The sequence below is a fragment of the Salvelinus namaycush genome, chromosome 1 (assembly GCF_016432855.1).
Source record: "Salvelinus namaycush isolate Seneca chromosome 1, SaNama_1.0, whole genome shotgun sequence".
In the NCBI taxonomy this organism is placed as follows: Eukaryota; Metazoa; Chordata; class Actinopteri; order Salmoniformes; family Salmonidae; genus Salvelinus; species Salvelinus namaycush.
In genome coordinates this window covers 62414989-62440181 of record NC_052307.1, presented here as the reverse complement: position 1 = coordinate 62440181, position 25193 = coordinate 62414989, and the positions used below count along the sequence as shown (strand labels likewise).

The 25193-nt window shown below is 41.6% G+C and overlaps 2 protein-coding genes across 2 annotated transcripts in view; both read left to right on the top strand.

The window, feature by feature from the left end:
- LOC120056103 (synaptic vesicle membrane protein VAT-1 homolog-like) overlaps positions 1–17940 on the top strand; it is a 35220-nt gene extending 17280 nt beyond the window's left edge. Inside the window, exons 8-9 of the mRNA XM_039004274.1 lie at positions 14856–14939; positions 17842–17940. Of these exons, the coding sequence (XP_038860202.1) occupies positions 14856–14939; positions 17842–17940 (183 nt within the window). The remainder of the gene's footprint in view (positions 1–14855; positions 14940–17841) is intronic.
- A 4076-nt stretch (positions 17941–22016) lies between these two features.
- On the top strand, positions 22017–23714 carry LOC120056093 (tetranectin-like protein). The gene is made up of 3 exons (XM_039004264.1): positions 22017–22125; positions 22243–22323; positions 23317–23714. The coding sequence occupies exons 1-3, from the start codon at positions 22017–22019 to the stop codon at positions 23712–23714; spliced, it is 588 nt and encodes a 195-aa protein (XP_038860192.1).
- The last annotated feature ends 1479 nt before the right edge of the window (positions 23715–25193 follow it).

Genomic DNA, 25193 nt, shown 5'->3' with positions numbered 1-25193 from the left:
TTTCAAGGCCTACCTTCAAACTCAGTGCCTCTTTGCTTGACATCATGGGAAAATCAAAAGAAATCAGCCAAGACCTCAGAAAAAAATATATTTTGTGAAGTGCACTAGTCCTTCCTGCAGCAAAGCACCCCCACAACATGATGCTGCCACCCCTGTGTGTCACGGTTGGTATGGTGTTCTTCGGCTTGCAAGCATCCCCCTTTTTCCTCCAAACATAATGATGGTCATTATGGCCAAACAGTTCTATTTTTGCTTCATCAGACCAGAGGACATTTCTCCAAAAAGTACGATCTTTGACCCCATGTGCAGTTGCAAACCATAGTCTGGCTTTTTTATGGCGGTTTTGGAGCAGTGGCTTCTTTTTCTGATGTCTTAGCTGATTTCTTTTGATTTTCCCATGATGTCAAGCAAAGAGGCACTGAGTTTGAAGGTAGGCCTTGAAATACATCCACAGGTACACCTCCAATTGACTCAAATGATGTCAATTAGCCTATCAGAAGCTTCTAAAGCCATGACATAATTTTCTGGAATTTTCTAAGCTGTTTAAAGGCACAGTCAACTTAGTGTATTTAAACTTCTGACCCACTGGAATTGTGATACAGTGAATTATAAGTGAAATAATATGTAAACAATTGTTGGAAAAATTACTTGTGTCATGCACAAAGTAGATGTCCTAACCAAATTGCCAAAACTATAGTTTGTTAACAAGACATTTGTGGAGTGGTTGAAAAACAAGTTTTAATGACTCCAACCTAAGTGTATGTAAACTTCCGACTTCAACTGTATATATAAAAACATGTTTTCACTTTGTCATTATGGGGTATTGTGTGTAGATGGGTGTGAAAAAAAGTGCAATTTAATCCTTTTTGAATTCAGGCTATAACAAGAACATGTGGAGTAAGTCAAGGGGTATGAATACTTTCTAAAGGCACTGTATTTAACAGGAACATATGCTTTGACCTCCTACTAGTACACCATAGAACAGCAGTGTTGCCAAATTCAATGAAAACCTGCTTTTGTTGTTGTGGGACAATGATCTGAAAAGAACTTGGCCACACTGGCCACCATAAACACATTAAAGGTCTTGGGAACCCACATCCATCTTCTCCATGTCAGCATTTTCTTTTCAGATTTTAGATTCACTCTAGCTCACATGGTGACAAGATTCTGTTATTTGGTGGCACAAAGGAAGGTCTTTTTTGCGTGATGAAAAAATATTTTCCATTATAAAGCATTTGTAACACAGGTCTATTGATGCTATGGCTTTGGTTACCTCTCTTGCTCTCAAGCATTGTTCTATGCTACAAACATCTGTTGTGGAAAAATTCTTACACATGGACATTCAAAGTCAATCTTAAATTAATCATTGTTTATTGTCAGTGCGCTGGAGAGGTTCCAACTAACTCAATGCACCATAGAACACATTTCTGTCCTCTTCCTGGGCAGTCCCAGTAGTTGTCTTATGTACGGCTATACACAGACAAGTTCTATTTGCATGATTTAGCATAATTCATTAATCATACCATTTTGTTTCATTCATGTGACTGACCAACACCTCACGAGGCTTCTCCTCTCTAAGCTGAGACCTGGAAATTGAGATATTGTTTGTTCTCAAAACAACGTCTGGGCGTACTTCCAAATTGCAGCTACTGATAAGAGGCGGATTTGTTCAGTCAACCACTTGCATGAACACAGACATTGGTTAATAGAACAGCACATGAATAGAACACAGAAATGAGTTATAAGCACAAACATAAAAATTTCAATTACACAGCTCCGCCTGAACTTGCTATAATATGACTGACAATGTAATTGTTTTCTCCAGACCTTCAGAATTTCTGCCTTTCCTGTCATTTGGGGTCTTGTCAATGTTGGATGCTACTAGAAGTTGTGACAGTAGCTGTCTGCCTAGAGATCAATATCCTGTGTGAGGCTGGTGTGGGATGCCGTGGCCTTTTCCTGCTGTAGGAGGAGGATCTGTTCATTAACTAGCTGCCCACATTCATCTGAGAGCACCGCTCTCTGCTAAACATTCAGATTACGGCTGCCTGCTAAAGAATGTCAAGTCATTTATCAAGCCTGACGATGCGTTTTCGGAAAAGGCCTTCTGATCCTCATAGGCTTGGCACTCACCGGTACAACACATCACAGTGCTACTTCTGGCATGGTCTCAGAAAGGAATTCCAACATATGACTGTTTAACATCACATGGATACCACCGGGATGCAGCCATACCTGGTTGTGTAAGCAGAAGCTTTTCTGTAAATTTCCCCAGTGAGTTCTGTGAAATCTGTTCGGAAGTTATTTTTGTGGTTTGAACACGTCACAGTTGGTGAAATGAGTTGTGTAATTGTCAGCAGTTGTGGGAGGACTGATACTGTAGCTGTCTGTGGAGCTCTCAGTGATGTTGTCTTGGGAGGATGTCATGCAGCATGTGAGTTTCAGCTTTATATGAGAGAGAGAGAGAGAGAGAGGTGTGTTTATGAGATGTTTTGTCTTTTTCCTGGGAACCCTGTGCTCTGCTGTTGTCAGTGAGGTTTGGCACAAAATGCAGGGTATTCTCTGTAACCACAGCCCATGAAGAGCCTCATTAAAGGGAAGTGGGGTGGCGAGCCTGGGGCAAAGACTCCCGTTGCTTGTGTGTGTGGGATGAGAATTCAGGGGGCATTGGTTTGTGTAAATGCTGAGCCTGGAAAACGATTATCGCCTGGCTGGAGAGGGTGGAGGGTGTGTCTTTAGGATGGAATGAAGGAGAGGTTGCCTGGATACCCATGCAGCATTGCCTATGTAACATGGTTATATTGGTGATTCCCCTTGCCACTTTATTGTTAGGCCAATGGGTTTTTGGTTTTAGTTTTGTCTTGCCTTCACATACTCAACATGGCATCTTATTGGCTGGTTTGCGTGGCTTGCTTGAAATGGGTTGATGTTTCAGTTAGAATCGTCCCAGTGAAAAAACACCAAACCAGCGGTAAGTTGTTGGTTGCAAAGCACTGTACGTCAAAAGTGATTTTTATTCAAGTGATGATTTGAATGTACAATTTATGTACATTTGTTTGTAAATGTTATTAGAACATCACACAAGATGCAGCGTTTTTGTGCATATTTGTTGTGCATTTTGTTGTAGAGAATTCCAGCTAAAGCTAGCTAGCAACTTATTGTGTCTGGTGGAGAGGGGTCGTATATTTTGTACAGTGCGTGAGTGCAGAGTTGGATGGTGAGCCGTGCATTGCATGACGTGCAATTTTGTGCTGTTTATCAGAATAAATATCCCATGACTGGTGCTACAAGTTGGAGTTTGTGTCGATGATTGATTGTACACAACGCAATAAGAGTACTGTTACAGTGGTGCCGTGACGGTTATTCTGGATCGGATCATCCTTCGCTAGATTTTCATCTCAGAACTTCGCGGTGGTTGCCGTTCGAGAATCAGATAAGACGTTGCTGGTGCAGTTTATGGCGATATCACATTTCGCCACAGAGGACGCGACTACATTTTTTCCCCTTTACTGATATTGATGATTTCTCTGATTGAGACTATCTTTATTGATTGGGACTTTCTCTTCACGGACAAACAATATAACTTTTGTGTTACTTGTTTATTTGCAATTCTAACAAACATCTGATATAACTATGGTGAGTTTTACCAGTGTACTAGATATAGGTTACATTTTGACATTCATTTTTGATTTTTTTTAACAGATATTCTGCTATTTGCATTTTTGTTTTAGTGTGTTGATTTCCCGTTATTAAGATGGAAGGTGCTGGGAGAGGTAGGGGTTTCCTGACATTTAATCTGTCACCATCTGTTGGTAGGGGTTCAGCCAAAATTCCAGTTGCTTCTACACCTATGCCTAAACTGGAGGGTTTTGGGAGTTTTGATGATAGTTTCCCCATGGAAACGCCCAAGGATGTGAATGAAAGAGGTTTGCCAAATACACGGAGTGGGGAGGTCTCCATGGATTTCATAGAAGACATTGTACAGCAGATTGGTCATTCCATTGGGGAGAACATTGCCTCCTGTTTGGCGTCAAATACAATTGTTGGACATGTTGGGGACAATGTTATGGGGAATGCATGCAGCTCTAGAGGTATGGATGTGTCGGGCCTGAACCTGGTATTGAAGTTTGATATCAGGGAGCCGGTGTACTTTAGGGGGGATGGCTCTGAAAAGTGCACAGTGCATGAGTGGGAGGATATGGTCATGGTTTATATGCGTAAGAGGGGCGTATCTGATGGACCAAGCAGATGAGGTTATGGGTAGGCTTATGGGAAGGGCCCGCATTGTTGTTAAAGTGGGCATACGCAGAAATCCCTCTGTTGATTTATCTAAAGGCCCAAGTCCCATCTTTGACATACTGAAACAACATTTTAATGACACTTGTTTTTCAAGCATGCCCCTCGCTGACTTTTATGCCACATTACCTCTGACTGATGAACAACCATTCGACTACTGGCTCAGACTAAACAGGGCTATGGAGGTTGCTGAAGATTGTCTAAAGAGACAATGAAAAAAAGTGTTGACCTATCTCGTGAGCTCACAGTCATGTTCATCCGACATTGCCCGAACGCCGAACTGTCGCTTATCTTTAAGTGCAAGCCAATACAGCAGTGGACAACTGCAGATGTTCATGAGAGGTTGGATGAATACAGAAGGGAGCGGAGGTACTCTCACTTATCTAAGGTGACCCCAGCCATCGCAACAATGAAGCAGGAAGTTGGTGCTGTCATGGGAAGGGCCCATGTGGCCACTCACCATGCCTGCTGTGAGGCTCCACATGGAATCACCTAATGCGTTGCCTTCCCCAGCCCAGGCTACTCATGGCTCAGCTGAGCCGATGGAACATAACCTTGCAATGCTGGAGCGTGTGCTGGAGCAACAGTTTGTCAGTTCCAAAAAGGGAATAGGAGCAAATTGAGATCTAATGGGCCATGTGAAGTGTGTGGGGATGCTGGACACGATACTTACTTTCACTGCAGGGCCAATCACCTCTGCTTTCTTTGTCATGTAGCTGGCCACGCACGCTCTCAGTGCCCCAAGGCCGCAGCTCTGAGCACAGCTGGTGGAGTCCCTGCAGTAATCACTGCTCAGCTCCCGGAAAACTAGTAGGCTTGCATGTAGAAGGGGAGAGTGTTAGGCCTTTTGTCCCCATCAGGGAGAGCTGTTGATTTGGAGTCTGTATATAAAAGTGTTTGTGACGAAATGGAGACTGAGAAGAGTATCATAATGCAGAACACGCAGAGACTTTCCCCATATGATGAGTTTTTCTATGCCAAGGTGTTAATAGGAGGAGAAGTGGAAGTGAGAGCTATGCTTGTCAGTGGGTCCATGGCTTGTACCTTGAGCTCTAGGGTCTTACTTGAACTTTTGCATGCAGGAGTATTGAAAAGTCCATAATTGAGACCTACAGAGATGGTCTTGGTTGGTTGTGGTGGGTTGAAGACGAGGCCTTTGGGAGTATGTGAGCTGGAGATGGAGGTGTACGGCTGTAGAGTTGCCGTGCCTACACTGGTGGTTGAGGGCCAGAGTGTTGACCTCATCTTGGGCAGCAATCTTGGGTCTCTCATCTTGGGTCTCCTAAAGACCTTAATTTGCCACCTGAAGACTAATGGAGATCTCTGGAAGAGGGTTTATACTCCTGTATGTGACAGGGGTGAAGATAGCAAGCTAATCAACATGATGGCTAATGTGGAGAGATGGAGGGACAGTGAAGTACCTGACAAAGTTGGAACTGTGAGAATGAAAGGGGCTGTGACTCTAGAGACTATGCAGCTGGCAGTGCTGTTCTCATTGAGCCCAGCAGTTCAAGGTCTACACCAAGGTCAATCCTGGTAGGGAGGACGGTAGCTCTGCTGCGGGGGGATCGGTGGCTCCCTGTTAGAGTGATAAACCCTTCTCAGAAGACAGTGACATTGAGACGAAACGCCACTCTAGCCGATGTCTTTCCTTGCATGGCTCTAGAGGACTTTAATGGTTTGTGTGTGAATGATGATTCACCAGCAGCTTTACAGCAGCAAGTGCAGAGAACGGCTGACATACTCACTGACTGCCAAGATGACTTGACTCTAACTGATGACGGTTCCAGCCGACTTGACGATACTGACGGACCTGACAGTTCAAGCAGTCCCGGGGTCTTACGTGACTTAGGTTTGATTGATATTGACTCCTGTCAAGTTTCTCCTGCTGGTAAGAAGAAACTCATCCATCTCATAGCTGAGTACCAGTCAATTTTTTCCAGGCACAAGTTGGATTGTGGAAAAGCTACCGGATGTCTTCATCGCATTCAACTTAGTGACGAGAAACCCTTTCGGATGCCCTACCGACGCCTTTCACCAAGTCTTTATGAGAAGCTCACGAAAGCGTTGCATGAGATGGAAGAACGTGAAATCATAAGGAGGTCTAGTAGTGAGTTCGCCTCACCCCTTGTCCTTGTCTGGAAGAAGTCTGGAGACCTGAGACTGTACTGATTTTCGTTTGCTCAATGCTTGCGCCATCAAGACACCCACCCACCCACTCCCTCTCCAGGCTGACGCGCTGGCTACTTTAGGTGGAAATGCCTTTTTCTCGACAATGGACCTTACCTCTGGCTACTACAATGTGGAAGTGCATGAGGATGACCGGAGATTCACAGCTTTTACATCGCCATTTAGATTGTACGAATACAACCGTATGCCACAGGGATTATGTAATAGTCCTGCAACATTTATGAGAATGATGCTAAACATCTTTGGGGATCAGAACTTTCTTAGCCTGCTGTGTTACCTTGTCGATGTCTTGGTCTATGCGCCCACTGAAGATCTGGCAATACAGCGCCTGGAAATTGTTTTTGAGCGTCTCAAGGCTCACAACCTGAAGTTGGCGCCAAAAAAGTGTCACGCTATGCAGAGGTCTGTGAAGTTTCTGGGGCATATCATTAGTGCGAATGGTGTAGCTACAGACCCTGAGAAGGTGAGGGCCATTACAGGAGTAACAGAAGCTGATCTGATGGAAGATGGCACTGACATTCCATCTCAGAAGAAATTGAGGTCATTCCTTGGGATGGTGGTGTATTACCAACAGTTCATTAAAGGTTGCTCGACCATCGCAAAGCCTCTCTTTGGATTGGCGACTTTACACAAGGCTCCATGCTGGAAAAAGAAGTGACGCTCACTTGTCAGGAAGTTGACGGTTGCCGACTGGACAGCAGAATGCAGACAGGCCTTATTCCAGCTAAAGCAAGCCTTACTGGACCAGGTTTTGTTGGCCCACCCCAACTTCGACAAACCCTTTCTACTGTCGGTGGATGCTTCCAGCAACGGCTTAGGTGCTGTGCTGTCCCAGGTACAGGAACAGGGAGCTACAGCGAGACCTATAGCCTTCGCGAGCAAGTCCTTCAGTTATGCACAGTCGAGGTATCCTGCACACAGGCTCGAGTTCTTTGGGCTATCTGTGACAAGTTCCACCACTGGTACGGGGGGAGCAGTTCACGGTATGGACAGATAATAATCCCTTGACATTAGTGATGCACCATGACATTTTTGGCCGATACCGAGATCCGATATTTTCCTTGCCAAAAAAAAACGATACCGATAACTGATATTTAAAAAATTCTAGTACAGTTAAATAGTTAACATGGACACATCAGTCTAAGGCACTGCATCTCAGTGCAAGAGGCGTCACTACAGTCCCTGGTTCGAATCCAGGCTGTATCACATCCGGCATGATTGGGAGTCCCGTAGGGCGGCGCACAATTGGCCCAGCGTCGTCCTGGTTTGGCCGGGGTAGACCGCCATTGTAAATAAGAATTTGTTCTTAACTGACTTGCCTAGTTAAATAAAGGTTACACACACAAACACATACCACACCACACTGACCAAAAAGTTATTTTGTTGGCATTTACGTATGTCCCCATTACCAGTAAAACATAATTAAAACCTATTTCTTTCACTTACTTGCTGTGCTGTTTTGTTGTTCATTTGTTCAGTCGTTTCATTCTCAACCAGGATTTCAATGGAACGCCGTTTGGGTCTTTGCTATGGAACGTCCTTTGGATCTTTGCGTGTCAAAAAGATACTGTTTAACATGATTTGACATGTCAAATAACACTATTTGACGTGTCAATTAAGCTTGTTGACCAATCAGGACATGAATATGACTGCACGTCACATAATAAGTTAACGCGTTCATACATTTTTTACGTAGTTATTACATTTGTATTCATTTGCATCACTGTCAATGACATACTTTTATTTTGAGGGCAAACCGCAAATTCCACTATTGTGCCTAATCCTTATTGTGGCTAACTTCACAACACATAACCTGGTCCGGTCGAGCATCACTTGTCAGATGAAGCTAGCTGGCTGCTTATAATGTTAGCTTTGGGCAACAGGGTTAAGTAGTTGGCTAGCTATTTATTTTCATGAACTGAAGTTCAATTTCAATAGGCGAACAACAAGTGGCAACCTAGCTAATACTTACTCACAAGGATTCCTAAATCATTGATAAGAAAATGACTGCAGTTTCTACTGGCCATTGTTTTCAGGCTGGTTGTATTGGTGCTAGCTAGGTACCAGGCTAAAGCTAGCTACCCCAGAAGTTGTGGTCGAACATATTCTGCTTTATTACCAACGCGGTATTGAAAACACATCGTTCTTGGCTGGTGTTTGCTTGTTTGCAGACTTTTTTGTACAGCTTTGACAGTGCTACTGTATCTTTTTTGACACGCATTGACCCAAATGGCGTTCCATGGTATGTATGTCGTGAAGCTAATAGCAGTGACGCTATTACTGTGTAACTCCGGTAGGGCAACATCTGAAAACTATCGCACTTGGTAGTGAGTACCGGTGCTCAACATCACCCACGACAGAGAACGGTTGATTGTCAAGGGAAATGTTCTTACTCTTTCAAATGACTGCTTGACTTGTTGACTGCTCGATCCACACAGAAGACATTGTGGGCTAAGTTAGGAACGCTGTGTTGCACGTGTAGTGCAACATTTTACGTGGCGTCATTATGTCATGTATCTATGTTATATAGGTATGCACGTCAGCTTTGACATCGGTTTTGCACATCGGCGTTAAACTAGACATCAGCCGATACCGATGTTGCCGTTTTTAGCTAATATCGCCCGATTCCGATATGTTCACCGATATATCATGCATCCCTACTTCACATACATCCTGACCAAAGCAAAGCTCGATGCTTGTGAACAGAGATGGGTCGCCAAGCTGGCACCGTATGAGTTTGACATCAAGTACATCCCTAGGCCAAAAAATGTTTTTGCAGATGCTTTGAGCAGAGCCCTTCGTATGACCCAGTGCACTCCATCGCCTGACAAGGGTCCCGTACGAGGCCTTACTAGCTGAAGCTAACGCTGTGCGCACAGACAGAGTGCAAGACATGTTTCGCTGGTCCAACCACCCCTTTGACAAAGCCTCTGACTCCAACAACGTGGTCATTAGCTGCCAGGCTACTGTTGACCCCCCATCTGGTGCTTTATCAAGACATGAAGTTGCAGCTGTTCTTCATTCACACAGGTGCTGGGTGGGTGAGATTGTCCAACATGCACTGCTGTTGCCACAGCTTCCGCAGCCTGTTATGCCATCAGAGCAGACCAATGTCGGTGTTCTGCCACACAACCTACTGATGAATAAGCAGCGTGATGACAGCGTGATGAGCAGAGTGATCTTCTTTGTGGAAAGAGGTAGAAGACCATCTCGGAGAGTGTGCCCACGAGAGTGTTGAGGTTTTGTGTTTTCTCAGAAGTTGGGACAAGTTGACCATGAAGATGGGTGTACTCTATCATGTTTCAAAGAATGTGGTTACAAAGAGGAAAACGTATCTGTATGTGATTCCAGCCTCCATGAAAGCAATGGTGTTGAAGGGTGTCCATTATGAAGCTGGCTACCAGGGCCAACAGAGAACAGTCTACCTGACAAGACAGAGGTTCTTCTGGCATGGCCTGGAGAGGGAATTAAATGAATATGTGAAGTGCTGCAGGAGATGCGTGGTGAGCAAAACTCCCGGTCCGGAGTTTATTATATATATAATAAATATTATATATTGTAATTGTAGTTACCAAAATAATACAGCGTTGCCCAGCGAACAAGCACCAAACCAGCGTGCGTGAGTGCAGAGTTGGATGGTGAGCCGTGCATTGCATGATGTGCAATTTTGTGCTGTTTCTATCAGAATAAATCTCCATGACTGGTGCTACAAGTTGGAGTTCATGTCGATGATTGATTGTACACAACGCAAGAAGAGTACTGTTACACCTGTCTAACCTGGAGTGTCTTGACCAATTAGGGTGCAATCGGGATCTAGATAGGGAGTACAGTAGGGGTTCACCATGGATAAAGCATGGCGGAGCCTCCTTGCTGATTCTCAGATATATGCCTGCTTCACAATTTACCCCCCACCAACTCTCCAACCAGCCACAATTCTCCATCATTGTTAATTAACATCACATTAACAGTCCCTGACCTATTTCTGCTTTAGGCTTGGATTACGTAATTTCTTTTAGCTAAAGAATGTTTTGGAAACAATGGGATCCAGACAAAGAGGTACATTGTCTGTGTGTACCATGGTAATGAGAACAGTGATATAGGCCATCCACGGTCATCATCTCTGAGGGATTGAACTATTCCCATGTAGTGATTATGTAGATCCCCATGAGTTTTAATGAGCGAGATCAGAGAGTAATCACATTACCCTTTTCCATGAAACCCCTCTACCTTCCATCACGCCAGCACAGTTATTGAATGACTTTGTAATGGCTTTCGTCGGGGGAAGGAGAGGACCAATGCGCAGCGTGGTAATTGTTCATCTTATTTAATGGAAGTGAACAACTCAAAATACAAAAACAACAAAGTGAAAACCGAAACAGTTCTATCAGGTGCAGACACACAAAGACTGAAAACAACCACCCACAAAACCCAACAGAAAACAGGCTACCTAAATATGGTTCCCAATCAGGGACAACGATTGACAGCTGCCTCTGATTGAGAACCATATCAGGCCAAACACAGAAAACCAACACAGAAATAGAAAACATAGATTACCCACCCAACTCACGCCCTGACCACACTAAAACAAAGAAAATACAAAAGAACTATGGTCAGAACGTGACAGACTTTATAATATACATGATTTCCAATGCAGTAACTGATAACGGCTTTGAACACAGGAACAGACACTGACACAGACTGCTGGTTCACAGTCTGGATTATGTTGTTCTGGTTTCATGCTTGAGTTCCTTCCACCCTCCACAGCCCATGAAAAGACTCAATGCCCTTAAGCCTTCAGCATGCTTTGGTTCGGCCGCTAGGCGAACTGAACGAGTGTGCTTGAATACTGCTTTAAAAGACCTTAGTTTGAAAAATGAGAAAAAAATCGTCAATACTACTTACTGTTTGTCCATCTTGAGACGCCGTAACCATTATGCACTTCGTCAAAATAGTCAGAATTATTTTGAATGTTTTTGCCAAGGAGCTCTTAGTCGCGCAATTTTACATCTAACTAAGATGTTTAGTTCAGTATTTCTCAAGTGAAAAAATGTGAATGAAAACGATTCAGCTCTCATTCAATTAAGTGTTTGTTGTCATTCAAGAATCCCTACTGTTGACCAATCATCAACAAAGGGGCATAGACTTCGGCTACTGACAAGATATTTTTTGTGAGCACGAACAGGCTTAAAAACCCTTGCCAAAGACCAAAAACATCACAAAATGTTGTCATAATATATGCACAAACTGTTTTGGATGACACCTTAAATCTAAATCTTCTTTAACAAAGGAACCTAAAGATTAAGAGATGGGGGGGTGGAGATGAGTTGGGGGATGGATTAACCATGTGGTAGTAAGGTATCACAGCCGTCCAAACCAACACAACTTTCTCAACATTGAAAGTACTGTTTGCAGTGGCTTATAGGAAAATGCTTAGGCAATATTTGTCAGAAATGGAGGGATCTACTGAATCACAGTAAATATCTGACCTCACAAGGCTGTATTTATGATCCTACTTTTTCCCGTAACATTGTTTATTTATTTACTAACATCATCATTTATGTATGGACAGAGATGGGTGCACCTACCTGGTAGAAATGCTTTTTTCATGGTGTATCTACTGAATACTGTCTGGATAGCACTCCACTTGGATATCCCAAGGCTAAAAATATTTGCCCTTCAAACTGGATAAAATGGTCTCACTCAAAGACATTTTTTAGTCTTAAGGTGAAAGAAAATGAAATAGTTATTGTTCCAACTGGTAAATCCTGTTGGAATTGTTGGAGAAATAACATGGGGATTAGATCTAATTCCACAACCCACCACCCATCAGGTTGGAGTGGCTCACAGCTGCCAGTACTAAAGCAGCCGGTCTCCAGTTTGAGCCACTGGTACTTAGGTTCCTGGACATTGAAAACAACATTTTAACAAGCTATTGTACACTGGGCTATTCCGTGCGGCTGAAGTTAGTAAGCATGTATTAGATTTAAGGTGAACATTATGAATGATAATTATTCACATGCTGATAATTGTTTACCTACAGGGAGGGATGTGACTCGGGGCTCTACCCTGACCTTTTTTACAGGGAGCACGTGTGTGCCTAAGTTGAAAGATTTTGGAGCACAAAGAAATTTAAGAGCACAATGAAAGATATTTGAGGTAACAAGCCGTTTTCTTTGTAGTAATGGTGCAAGCGTATCCTCCATGGCACCCGGGCCTGCAGTACAGTGAAGGAATCATTGCAACAATGATCATCTTTATTCTAAGCGCACTGGTGCTCCTAAATTAAAATTCCAGGTCGCACAGCAAAATATTTAGGTACTTATGCAAGTAAAATGGTCGCACTGTAGAGCCCTGTGACGCATGTTTTCCATTGCAGAGTGCATCATGTTGAATTACAGCACCACAGAGCCTTCTAGAGCATCTCGCCGTATTTGACTATAGGATTAATTCTTGGTACACTCCTTTTCCTAATTGTGTTCTCAAGTGGGTTTCTGGTAATGCAAACACTACTGCCATTAGAAATGACCAGGGATGAATTAAAGGAAACTAGAGATCTATCCAACCCAGAGGGGAATGAAACAACACACAATCAGGGAAAACACGTGTGCTCAATGGATTTCGGAATCCTTGTAGAAATGTTACCACTGATACATTTCATTTACTAAAGATATTACAGTAATGTAATGGGTGCCTACTCATGACTCTAAATTGCTTCATTTCAAAACATTCAAAGAAAATTGCTCCATTATACGGATATGACTTTGAAAATGCACCGTGCCTTGAAAGATGCAAAATATTTATTTTGAACTGCTCTCTCAGCGTTTTATTGTGCTCGTCTGGAAATGGATTCATTCTGCAGTAATCACACTGAGCACACAGGCAATATCTCTGAGATGCATCAGGGCAGACTGGTCTGAGATATCCCTTCTCTGCTCTACACAGCAACAGGTGATAGGGAGCATGGGGAGTTTACAGTCAGGGCACGGTGTGGTGTACTTTGAGCACTGAAACATTGGGATTGGTGAAAAGTCACCACATAGAACAAAGAGTATGGAGGCAGAGATGCACACTTTAAAATGGAGTCTGACAGTAAGGTAAAAAAATACATGGAAAGACAGACCTAAAGTGGTCTCCAGTGGCATTGACTTAGAGGAGGTAATCATTATAGGTTATCTCATCATGGTATATGTCATAATGTGAAATGGTGTGATGAAAAGTATTTGCATGGCAGAGTTGACCTCCCTAGAAGTAAGAGGAATACACTTGCAGTACTTTTTTTTTAGGTGGGTGGGGAGCAGTTCCAATCATCTGTAAATGTCATGAGCTCTGACGGAGGGTTTGGGTATTGACTGAGTCTGGCTAGATGAAGGACAGGGACGCTAATCTTCACCGGCCATGTATATCAATTCAGAAAAGCCACCAGACCACGTCACGCAATATGCAAAATATAGTATTCTAGAAATGACACGTATTTTTCAGTCCTGTGAAATGGTGTGATGATCGTCATGCTTTGGGCACATCCTGGCTGTCTTAAATATGTGCTGGCTCTGATGACTGACTGAATGATTATACAGTGACCTGCACTGATTTATTTGAGAGAGAATCAATGTGTGCTTCAGAGTCACTGTCTCTGGGAAGTGTAATGCTTGACCTCTCACTTCCACCCAGCTGAATGAACAGGCAGTAACTTTTTAAAACATGACCTTCAGCTTAACACATGTAGCAACTGTTCCACTCAGATAATAACACTCTGATTATTCTAAATGAGAGCGTGTACTAACACTGATCATATGATTGGTAGAGTTTGGAATCTGAACACCAATTACTTGTGGTTGTTGAGTGTAATTTGTTGGGCTGTGTATGAATATTGTACTATGGCTAACCCTGTAAAACAACATTTCACTGCACCAATGCGTTTTTTAAAAACACTTAAACATTGTTAGGCAGGCTATTTGCACAGAATAATAGCATTCAGTTCTGCAGACAATGTGGACTGTGATTTAAGAATGTGATTTTTAGCTGGCTCCTATTGTAAGAGTTTGGATGGAAGATGCTAAATGTAGTTTTGAAGTTGCTGTGAAGAGAAGTGAAAACCCTTATCACCCCGATTGCAACGTCTACTCCTCTGTGCACATACTTCACAGTCTGTCGCTATGTTTTTCATGGGCTTGCTGTGTCACCACTGCCACCTAATGTGCAGTGCCTAAAACTGCATGCACTCTATTCAGAAAGTCACATACAGCTCCCAAACAAAATCACAAGCTGTATTTTGGGGGATCGAATGTCTAAACTATATGGTATATATTGTTATTACTGACATTGATTTTATGTGACAGTCAGTGTTTGGTCTTATTGTGTTTGTACCCCAGGTAAAAGAAGCCATGCAGAGGATCCACGACAGAGGCAACATAGGAAAGCTAATCCTGGATGTGGAGAAGTCTCCCACTCCTTTGGTAAGTACACAACCCTGACCTTTTTTCTACAAGAACAAGTTATTCATAAGTGGTCTAAAATTGCACATGCATTCAACAAGTTTGAAAAACCTTGAGGAAAAGGGAAATTATTAAATAGCATGACTCACCAGTGAGTAATTTATCCCTAGAGAACTCTTGGCCAAATCAACACAGGTTGAGGTTCCTAGATAACACTAATTCTGATAACAATGAATATATTTTCCAATGGCACTGGTTTCTATGGTGACCCGTGAATATCAGCGTCCCCATTTGGAGCAGCAAACATAAGAAACAAAAGCCTGAGCAGTGTTGACAAAATGTTGATTCAATGTTGATATGTTTAAAGTAACTGTCCAGTAAAACCCCATCTTAAACTCTTTGAATGTTTTTTTTATGCTTGAAATTTGCTTGGTCCTTATGTGATTGGTCCAGCAGCTTTTGTCTTTTTTATATTTTTATTCTGCAGTGGGGAGAAGGATCATTCTTGAGATAATGGGAGGCACATGCTCAGGAATGCACACAAGCAAGATAACTAGCAAGCCAAGCAATCCACAACTGGTGTTAGCAAAAAGGACAACGCCCATGCAACAACTATCTCGCCTGTCACTTCTATTTCAAATCATGTGGTTTGTATAGGGTGACCACATTTAAAATACCCAAATGCGAGACAACAGGATGATTTTCGGGACATTCGCGGGACAGTTGCCTTCATGAATAAAATCATTTAGCAGCACATCCCCATCCCAGATGCATAAAATGCATCCTCCAATTGCAACATCTATCTATGCACACACATATTGTCTCAAGAAACATTTATATTTTTAATACCCTCAAACACCAAGTTAGGCATACCTCATTTCAAAATAGGCCATGGCTTCATAACTGTCAATCATGAATGAATATTCTTCACATTTTACAAGTGAAATGTCCAAACAGCGTCTGCATGCCGATCATTTGATCTCAATCAGTTTCATGGGAATATGCATTTAGATCTTCTTGAATTCCTATTTCGTGGGCAAATTAGAGCAGATGGTGTTAAACTTTATAGCCTTCCTGTATTTTATTTTTTTCAATCATAGCACATTCTGGCGCTGTTGAGTTTTGGCCTCCTGATAATTTTTGGGCACTATTCAGCTTACCATCACTTCATTTCTCATGAGATTTGAGGGTGTTTTTGGTGTAACAGTAACGTTATACTATGCTATTATATTTGGTTTTGTTATGTAGAATACTAACCCACTGGCACACACTGGTTAAATCAACGTTGTTTCCACGTCATTTCAATTACATGAATTGACGTCTGTGCCCAGTGACAATTAATCATTATGTGATCTTTCAAGACATTGATTCAGCTTTGATCTAACATTACTAAATGAGCACCATTGTGAGAAGTAGCAGAGTGATGGCAGCACTACACACCTGCAGTCCGCTGCACCAAACAAGTAATTGAAGCGCACCTAGCCTACTCGTTTGCCTTGAGCAAAATTTGGTGATGCAGAAACGAAAAACTACATGTGTGGTTGTTTTATGAAAATCTGGGAATATTTGGCCAATAAAATATTTTTGGTTGGTAAAATAGTTAGGAAGGGAGACTTCTAAAATGGGATTTAGTGAAGCAGTAGCAAATAATGTTTATTGCGCAACTAATGAGCATGAAGAGCCTCACAAGTTTGACGAAATTACCTTATCTTTCAGTCTAATACGGGTATTTATTTACTTTTGTAGCTCTTTTTCAGAAGCATGCTTTTTGTAAATAGTTAGGCCTAACTGTCCTCTCCAAGTTTAGCTAGAATTTAGCCCGAAAGGATTTGAGAAATTCGATTGGTTGACCATAGGCCTATGACATAAATCTACATATTGTCTTGCGCTGCGCAGAATATCAGATCTCAACAACTATTGGAGTGTTTAGCATCACCAGTAGGCTACCCCATTCTTAGGATTTATATATATTTTTTTTTCCATAAGCGAAAAGTGACTGCAAGAGACAGGTTGGAACGAATCCATTTTTTTTCAATTGGTTAATAAAATGTAGAACATAATTGTTTGGTTGTGGGACGTGGGAAAAAGGGCCAAACTGCAGGAGTGACCTGCAGAATCCGGGACATGTGGTCACCCTAGGTTAGAGTTGGCCTGCTGGATGTTTAGAAGCAGTTAGCACGCTAATGTTAGCTATCGATGCTAAATTAGCCAGCTTGCTAACCAACAAGAAAGCAAGTCAAAGCAGATCCTCCACACAACAACCATCTCACAATTTCCTTATATTTTAAATCATGTGGTTTGCAGCTAAAAGTTTTAGCTGTTGTTGAGTGATAAAGATAGCAGCAGCCAGTAGCTAGCTAGCTAACGTTATTTAGGTTCCTAACAAAATATCAGGAATATAATGACAAACCAAAGGACAGAAACGACTAATACTTGTGAAATAATCACTGTGCATTTATTGCTGTTATAGTAAAGTGTCCTAGTAGTTTTATTGTGCATTTCGAAATCCTGAATCTATCCATACTATTTGACTTAGTGCAACCAGGTTCAGGCAATCTGCCCCAGTGCATCCACGTGGGAACTAATTTGAATGTCCAAGTGTCTCATTGGCTGAGTCTCATTGGCTGAGCTGTCAAATCATTTTTATTTTTTTTCAGTATTCGCCCAAACCACTCTGTTTTTTCTGAATGGGCCAAGCAGGGACACATCCTCAATTCTATATATTTTTTATTCATAATCTATTTAATTCAGATTGTCATTAATTGTTGGTAATATTTCATTAAAAATCTGGAACACTGGACAGATGCATTAATATCTGAATCCTTTGTTCCTCATCTTTGAATGTTTTCTTATAGATACAGTTGATACAGTACACTCCATTTTGTATTTGTAGAAATTACAATGTGTTCTGTATTCTGTGTAGATGGCCAGTGACAGCACAGAGACCAGTGAGGCTGGTGAGGAGGAGGAGGAACATGAAGGGGACAGTGACAACAAGGAACGCATGCCTTTCATCCAGTAGGCCCAGGTACGGTACCACAACTGGCCTGGACACCTCAAAGGAAGGAGGTGGAGCGGGGGATTAGTTCCATAACAGACGACTCCACAACCCGAACTACGCACCGTGAACTCAAACTGTTGTACTGTATGTGAGTGTATGTTTGTGTGCGTGTGTGTGGGTCTGTTGTCTTTGTGTCTTTTGTTATGTAAGATGTTTGAAAGACATATGAAAACTCATAAGACACTGGTTGTCAAAGTTGCCAATCAGCTAAAGTGCCATTCACTATCCAGTATTATGATGAGCATTGTGTTGCTGACCAAATGATGTTAAGAGATGCTTAGACCTATCTGCAGCCTCATCGTTGTTCATTGTGTTCTATGGCAACCTTAACAAGGGAGCAAAGTAGGAATGGAGTGAATAAGGGGTTGATTATGTTGCTTTTAGGGACAATACGAGAGTGAGTGATTGAGTGTGAAAGAGAACAGTAAGTGAGTGAGAGTGAACAAGGAACATAAGTGATATTGACCATGCTTGTACTCCTGTCTTGATGGTTGAAACGAGGGAAACTAGGAGGGTGAGTGTTAGCGTAAACGTCTCCTCTAAGCTATATTCCCCTTTCTCTTTTACCACTATTATGGTGACTCAGAAGTGAGATTCATTTCAGCTGCTTTATGGACACTAGTCACTCTGATCACCCCATTACCACTGAATACACAGCAAACCCAGAGCAGATTGGCCCTGGGCTATTTACCTCCACCTGCTGCAGTGAGTCTATCAAAATCACTCTCTGAGATCGTTTTTCACCTCCTCCCTCAGGTTATTTTCAGCAGTGTGTGAGCTAGGAGAGAGTATTAGGAAATGCCACTGTAAATGCCTGCTACCATGTTTACCGACACATTAGGGATCCGACCTTCTGCGGTGTTGTTATGGGATCACCAGTGCCTTTGAGCTAGAAGTCTGCAGCAGTCTTGTAGAAGATTTCAGTATTTGAATTGTACCCATTCCACAGACACTCAATTTCATGGTGGTTAGGCCAAATGCCAGGCAGCATTCTGAGTGTGTTTCCTACATTTCTGCAACTAATGAAAATAAGAAATATAACGTCAGCTTTTGGTCTCATCTGTAGTCGTCATTTCAGACAAACAATGCAGAGAGAAATGGCATGGTGGTCAGGTAATGATGATGATTAACCACACCTGTTTCTGTTTAGTCTGTGTTCTTTATGCATGTGTGTAATAAGTTGTGTTACGTTTACCTGCTGGTGCCTGTGTATAGTGTGCAATGCCTCCCAAACAGAGTGCCACAGAGAGGGAGGACTAAAGACACATTCACTTACAGATGAGCTGATGGGCCATCAAGAATGGAAGTACTATTGCTGTGGATACCACAGGACAGGAGTTATTCATATCAGATGTTAACATCTCATGTGAGATGTGGTATGACAACTGTATTGTGCTACTAGTATTATCCATATGGAAAGTGTGAAATTAGTCGTCCAACGTACAAAGCTATTTATTCATAAAAATATGAAACTACCATTGATGTATAGAGATGAAAGCTACTGAATCGCCTTGTTATAAACAGTAAATCTAGCTACGGCAGATGTGTTTCATATAACTACAAGCTTACATATTACCTTCAGGAGTATTCCCAAACCCCCCAAAAATGTACAGACACAGTATAAAACAGCATACAATTTCTTGTAACTTTGTAAGTGAATAGAAAATATGATACATTTTTGTATGTACCCTACTGTCTGTATGGGAAGAAAGGGCCCAGCTATAACATGGCTGTAGTAATGATTGGAAAGTAGCCAGCTGTGCTTCTCCAAACGAACCACCTACTGGTGAAGAAATCCAGTTTCACACATTTCATTGATCTTTCATTTGCCACTCACAACATTAAATGTCACAACATTTTATTCAAATATTTTATTAGCTACGTCACAACATTGCACCTATTTCCTTTCATGATAGACTTGGCAATGTTACTGGAAATCAAGTATATTAATGAAGGACAACAGTACATCTAAATGTGAATGTCTCTTTTGGTTTTCCTGTTAGTCTAGGTCTAGAGTGTAGAGTAACTTGCAGTGTGTCTGTGTGTTTCCATGGGAGGTCATTATGATGGATAGTCAACTTGCCTTAAAAGTAAAAAAATATATAAACAAACTATGTAGGTGTGTTTAGTACTGTAGTTGGAACCTGATTACAGACTTATATGAAGATATTGTTTAACTGTATTTGTTGGCATTAGTGGTTTTGTTATGTTATACTGTACGTAGTCCAGTTCTGTTTACATGAATAAATGTATCTGCAGAGCATTCTGGGAAAGCTGTGTGTTTTTCTTGGCCGGTGTCATTTTCAGGTTTTTCTCCACAAGCCACCCTGTGAAAGACTCCCTATAATATCACACTTTCATAGGCTGGGGTATTTCTCCAAGAATGTACAGTATGAAAAATGATTTAAGCTTTAAATCCATGGTAACTTTCTCACTGAAAATTACTTGCTTGTTAACAACGGTAAATAGACTTTGACCATGGTTACTTTAAGTAGCGCTGCATATTTCTTAGGTTCTTATCTTATTAGGTCATAAAGGATTCAACATGAATTACTGATTTGCATCTCTCCCAATCACCTTGAATCTTGATATTCTCTTATCATCCCTTTTCCATTTATAGCAGTGGGGTATGTAACACCTTTTTATGCAATATAAATGAGGTTGGTCCTTTGCTATTTACTGGCAGGTCGGTGGCCTTTCACAATGTCACCACCACAACTTCCTATAAATCAAATACAACTGTGATAACAAATGCTTGGCCTTTTGTCAAGCTCCTATCCCCACACAGTAACGTAACTCCAATGGGTGACCTTTGTCAATGTCCTATGTGCTTTTTATAGCCACTATCATCTAAGCCTGCAGAATTTATCTCTCTGACTGGCATAAACATAATTTATGCAGAAGATATGTTAGTGTTTTTATGCTCCAATGCTGTAATCTATTTGAAATATGGATTGCATCCTTTTAGCATTGTGTAGCTAAACCACTTTAACTATGTGGTCATACTGCACCTCTCAACAGCCCTAGACTATTATCTGGATGAGACCAGGGTTCCAGAGTGTTGTTATGACATTGTGATTACTTTTCAATGTTGCTCTACGATTACATCTAATCAAATTTGAAAGGTACCTCTTCATAAATTTTTAAGTGAGGCCGCGTGTCTCTGAGACGCCTTTTGGGCATCCCGGCTCTCTCAATCAGACAGCAGAGTTTTTCTTAACACTGCACCCCTCTTCCATCTGATCTGTCTACTCTACAACATCACACACTAAAAATAACCTCTGCTGCACCAGAGCAGGGAGCTGGACTTTCTCAGCTCTATTAAGCTCCATGTTTTCCATGGTTACACAACTAAGTCTTTGTATTTTTCCCGCACATTTGAATGAGATATAATTAGAGTTGACAAGCAAAATGTAATCATCCTCATAATGTTTTGACGCATTGGGAGACCTATCTATGCATGCTTATTACAGTACTGTGACCACCACTTGAACTAGTGACAACCTTTAGGTCATCTTTCAATCTTTTTGCACTTGACCAGAACCAAACAGTGTCCATTATTTTGGTGACATGGCATATAAAGTAACAAATCTCCTCTTAGCCATCTAGGGAGTAATAACATTTCTTTTTAGGATTAATTTACCGTGGGTCAAATGTATCCATGCACGGGAGTTGTGGGAGGTCAGATACAGAAGCTGTCAGATATTCTCATATAGAACATTCTGTGCAGTATTGCAGTCAATGAATTTACGGCTTGTTTGTGAAATGGGAAAACTGTAAATGAATTGCACCTTGTCCCAAGTAAATATTTATGAATGGGCAGAAACAGGGGCATCATTGTTGTCACCCCCACCCATGGTATTTGAGTTCCCCCTGACGTTTGAAAAAACCCAAAGTTACATAGTGTCAGCCAATGAGAGGTGAATCACTGCAGGAGCAAACTGGACCTGTATATAGTGAACTGCCCACAGTGCTTTGGGCTCCTGTGTCAGTGTTAAATGGTGTGCCCCTTTCTTTTGTCGAAATTTAGTGCAGAGATGGCGCGTCTGGTTCTCCCCATCTTTTTGGTTCTCTCTCTCACCTTGCTCCACCAGGGTTTTAGCCGTCCATCTCGTACCAGGAAAGCAGTGCCAGCACCACAGAGAGGTAACACTCATCACACACACTAAACTAAACTTCAGTGGCTCTACTATGTTTTTCTGTACATTTTCTCTCTGACATGCCTGCCTGCTTGTCTATGTTTCTATGGCGATACAACGGCAGATGAGGATGATGTAAAGTCTCAGCTGGAGAAGCTGTGGCAGGAGGTGAACTCCCTGAAGGAGATCTCAGCTCTGCAGACAGGTATGCTGAGCTGGCTGCTCTGTGTGCTCATACTGAGTGCTGCTTTATGGCCAGGAAGGTTTCAAAGAGGGAATGCTTCTCATGGGGAAACAGTGCAGATTTAGCAGTTACTCTATGTTTCTTATGGGTTAGGCAGGTGTATACTGTATGTACCTTTGGTACATGCACTCTTAGAGAAAGAAAAGGTGCTATCTGGACCATAAAAGTGTTATTTGGCTGTCCCCATAGGAAAACCTTTTTAGGTTCCAAGTAGAACCCTTTTGGTTCCAGGTAGAAACCTTTTGGGTTCCATGTAGAACCCCAAAAATACGGTTCTCCTATGGAGAGAGTTGAAGAACCCTTTTGGAAACTTTGTTTCTAATAGTGTGGAATTGATGCAGAGAAATTATGATTTTATGTTTCTTATGGTAATTCACACTAACCCCAGACATCAGGTTAGCATACACTTTCATTTGTCATTTACTAATATGCTCAGTCACCAGTAGAGGGCAGGAGTACTCTTACCTTCATCCTCATGCCTTGCAGCAGCAATAATGTTGACAGAGCACTGAGTCATGTGCTGGGGAAGATAATGCCGTTGAATTTCTTCGTAAAGGCCTTGGAGCGCATTGCGAAATGTATGATGATGGATATAAAAGTATTATGATGAGACAGGTTCTTTATACAGGGAGGGTGGAAGAACATAGTGTTACTGTCTCATATAGTATGCCTCTATCTGGGTTACCTCCCACTGAAAGGGCTTATGTCTTATTTTGGGAACTTGGTTTAGGAAACATGGATACAGATGAAAACCTTTGCTTTGTCCTACTAGTCCTCATTATGTCTGTTTGAAATTCTAAGGATTATAAAATATCAGTGAGACATTATACACCAATATATCAAGGAGATATATATTTCAAATTCTTCATTAATATTTGAACATGGTAGGTAGGGTTATTGACGGAGGAAGTTTGAAGGAGATAAATGTACTAAACTGCTTACCTCTGCTTCCAGTTTGTCTTCGTGGCATCAATGCTCACAGGAAGTGTTACTTGACCATTGAGGAACCCAAGCACTACCATGAGGCCAACGAACACTGCATTGCATGGGGTGGAACACTTGCCACTCCACGTGACCTCAATGAAAACAATGACCTGAGGGACTATGCCAAGAGGAGTGCATCAGGTACCAAGGAGTTCTGGATCGGTGTGACAGACATTGTGAAGGAGGGCCAGTATGTAGACGTCAACAGCATGCCCATCAGCTACTTCAACTGGGACAAGACCAAGAAGCAACCCACAGGGACAAAGAGGGAGAGCTGTGTCGTGCTCTCACTGGCTGCACAGGGAAAATGGCATGATGAGGTCTGCCTTGGCAAGAAAAAGTACATTTGTGAATACCCCATTCCCTAACTTGTGTACCACCATGGATACCAGATGGTTGTTGACAACCTGATGATCATTTATGCTCGTCATTAAAAAATACATGTGATACCACACTGGTTTGTGTGGTTTGTGAGTCATCTGTATTATACTGCTAATTTATGAGTTGGTGAATTTGTAGGGAAGTTGAAATTCTAGGTAAACAATTAACAATTCCCTTCTGTACTCCCACTTGCAATAATGATTGTTAATGTGTTCATTGTTTAATAGCTTTTTTTTTTTAAATGAGTAGATAGGGCACACTGTTAGGCCTACCTAAATATGCCACTCAATGATTGGTACAGGACTAGACCTTACAGTAGATTCTATTCCAATCTGTGATATTGTTCATAACTGACAGACAGACAGACATAAATTACATCCTTACATAGGCCTACATACATACGGGTAACTGCCAAAATAAAGGAAACAATAAACATAAAGTGTTTTAATAGGGTGTTAGGCAACCACGAGCCAGGACAGCTTCAATGCACCTTGGCATAGATTCCACAAGTATCTGGAAGTCTATTGGAGGGATGCAACACCACTCTTCCACGGGAAATTCCATAATTTGGTGTTTTGTTGATGGTGGTGGAAAATTCTGTCTCAGGCGCCACTCCAGAATCTCCTACAAGTGTTGAATTGGGTTGCGATCTAAGAGTGACTGAAACGACCCTGTTTACATTGTTTTCATGCTCATCAAACCATTCAGTGACCACTTGTGCTCTGTGGAAGGGGCATTGTCATCCTATGGGGGATAGCCATGGCAGCCAAAATAATGGCCTGCCCAGCATTTTTATGTATTACCCTAAGCATGATGGGGAGTTAATTGCTTAATTAACTCAGGAACTACATCTGTGTGGAAGCACCTGCTTTCAATATACTTTATATCCCTCATTTACTCAAGTGTTTGCTTTAATTTTGGCAGATACCTGTACATACATTCCCTACAGACTTAAAAAAATATATATTTTCTATCTTTTTCTTTTCTTTTTGTCTTTTGTCTTTTTTCTTTTTTTTTCTTTATTTACAACAAATCAATACAGAAAGTACATAAGGGAACACAAGTATATATAGATTATATTCAATGGACAATCGAGCTAGGGGGTACAATATCACATTAAAATTACACAAGGACCTTAAGGAACATACATACACTTACAATTCTAACAGCTTTTTTGTTAGTAGAGTATTTAACTGTCTTAAAATACAGTTCAATTTATTTTTGTAGGGTAAGAAAATGTGTTTTTTTGTTTGTAAATTTACATTTGTGTATATGAAATTTGGCCAAAAGAATAATGAAATTAATTACATAAAAATGTTTCCGCTTATTTCTATCGTATGTAAAGAATCCAAGCAGTACATCTCTCCACAATAGTGTAAAATCTTCATAAATGGGTTCAATTATAAATCTACTGATGTCTTGCCACAGTTTTCTTACATGAATACAATGCCAAAAAAGATGCAACA

What these genes read in the sequence shown, in the direction of transcription:
- LOC120056093 (XM_039004264.1), top strand. Translation starts at nt 22,017, where the DNA reads ATGGCGCGTCTGGTTCTCCCCATCTTTTTGGTTCTCTCTCTCACCTTG. An exon ending in AGTGCCAGCACCACAGAGAG is followed by an intron (nt 22,126 to 22,242) that starts GTAACACTCATC and finishes ATACAACGGCAG; the next exon opens with ATGAGGATGATGTAAAGTCT. An exon ending in GATCTCAGCTCTGCAGACAG is followed by an intron (nt 22,324 to 23,316) that starts GTATGCTGAGCT and finishes CTCTGCTTCCAG; the next exon opens with TTTGTCTTCGTGGCATCAAT.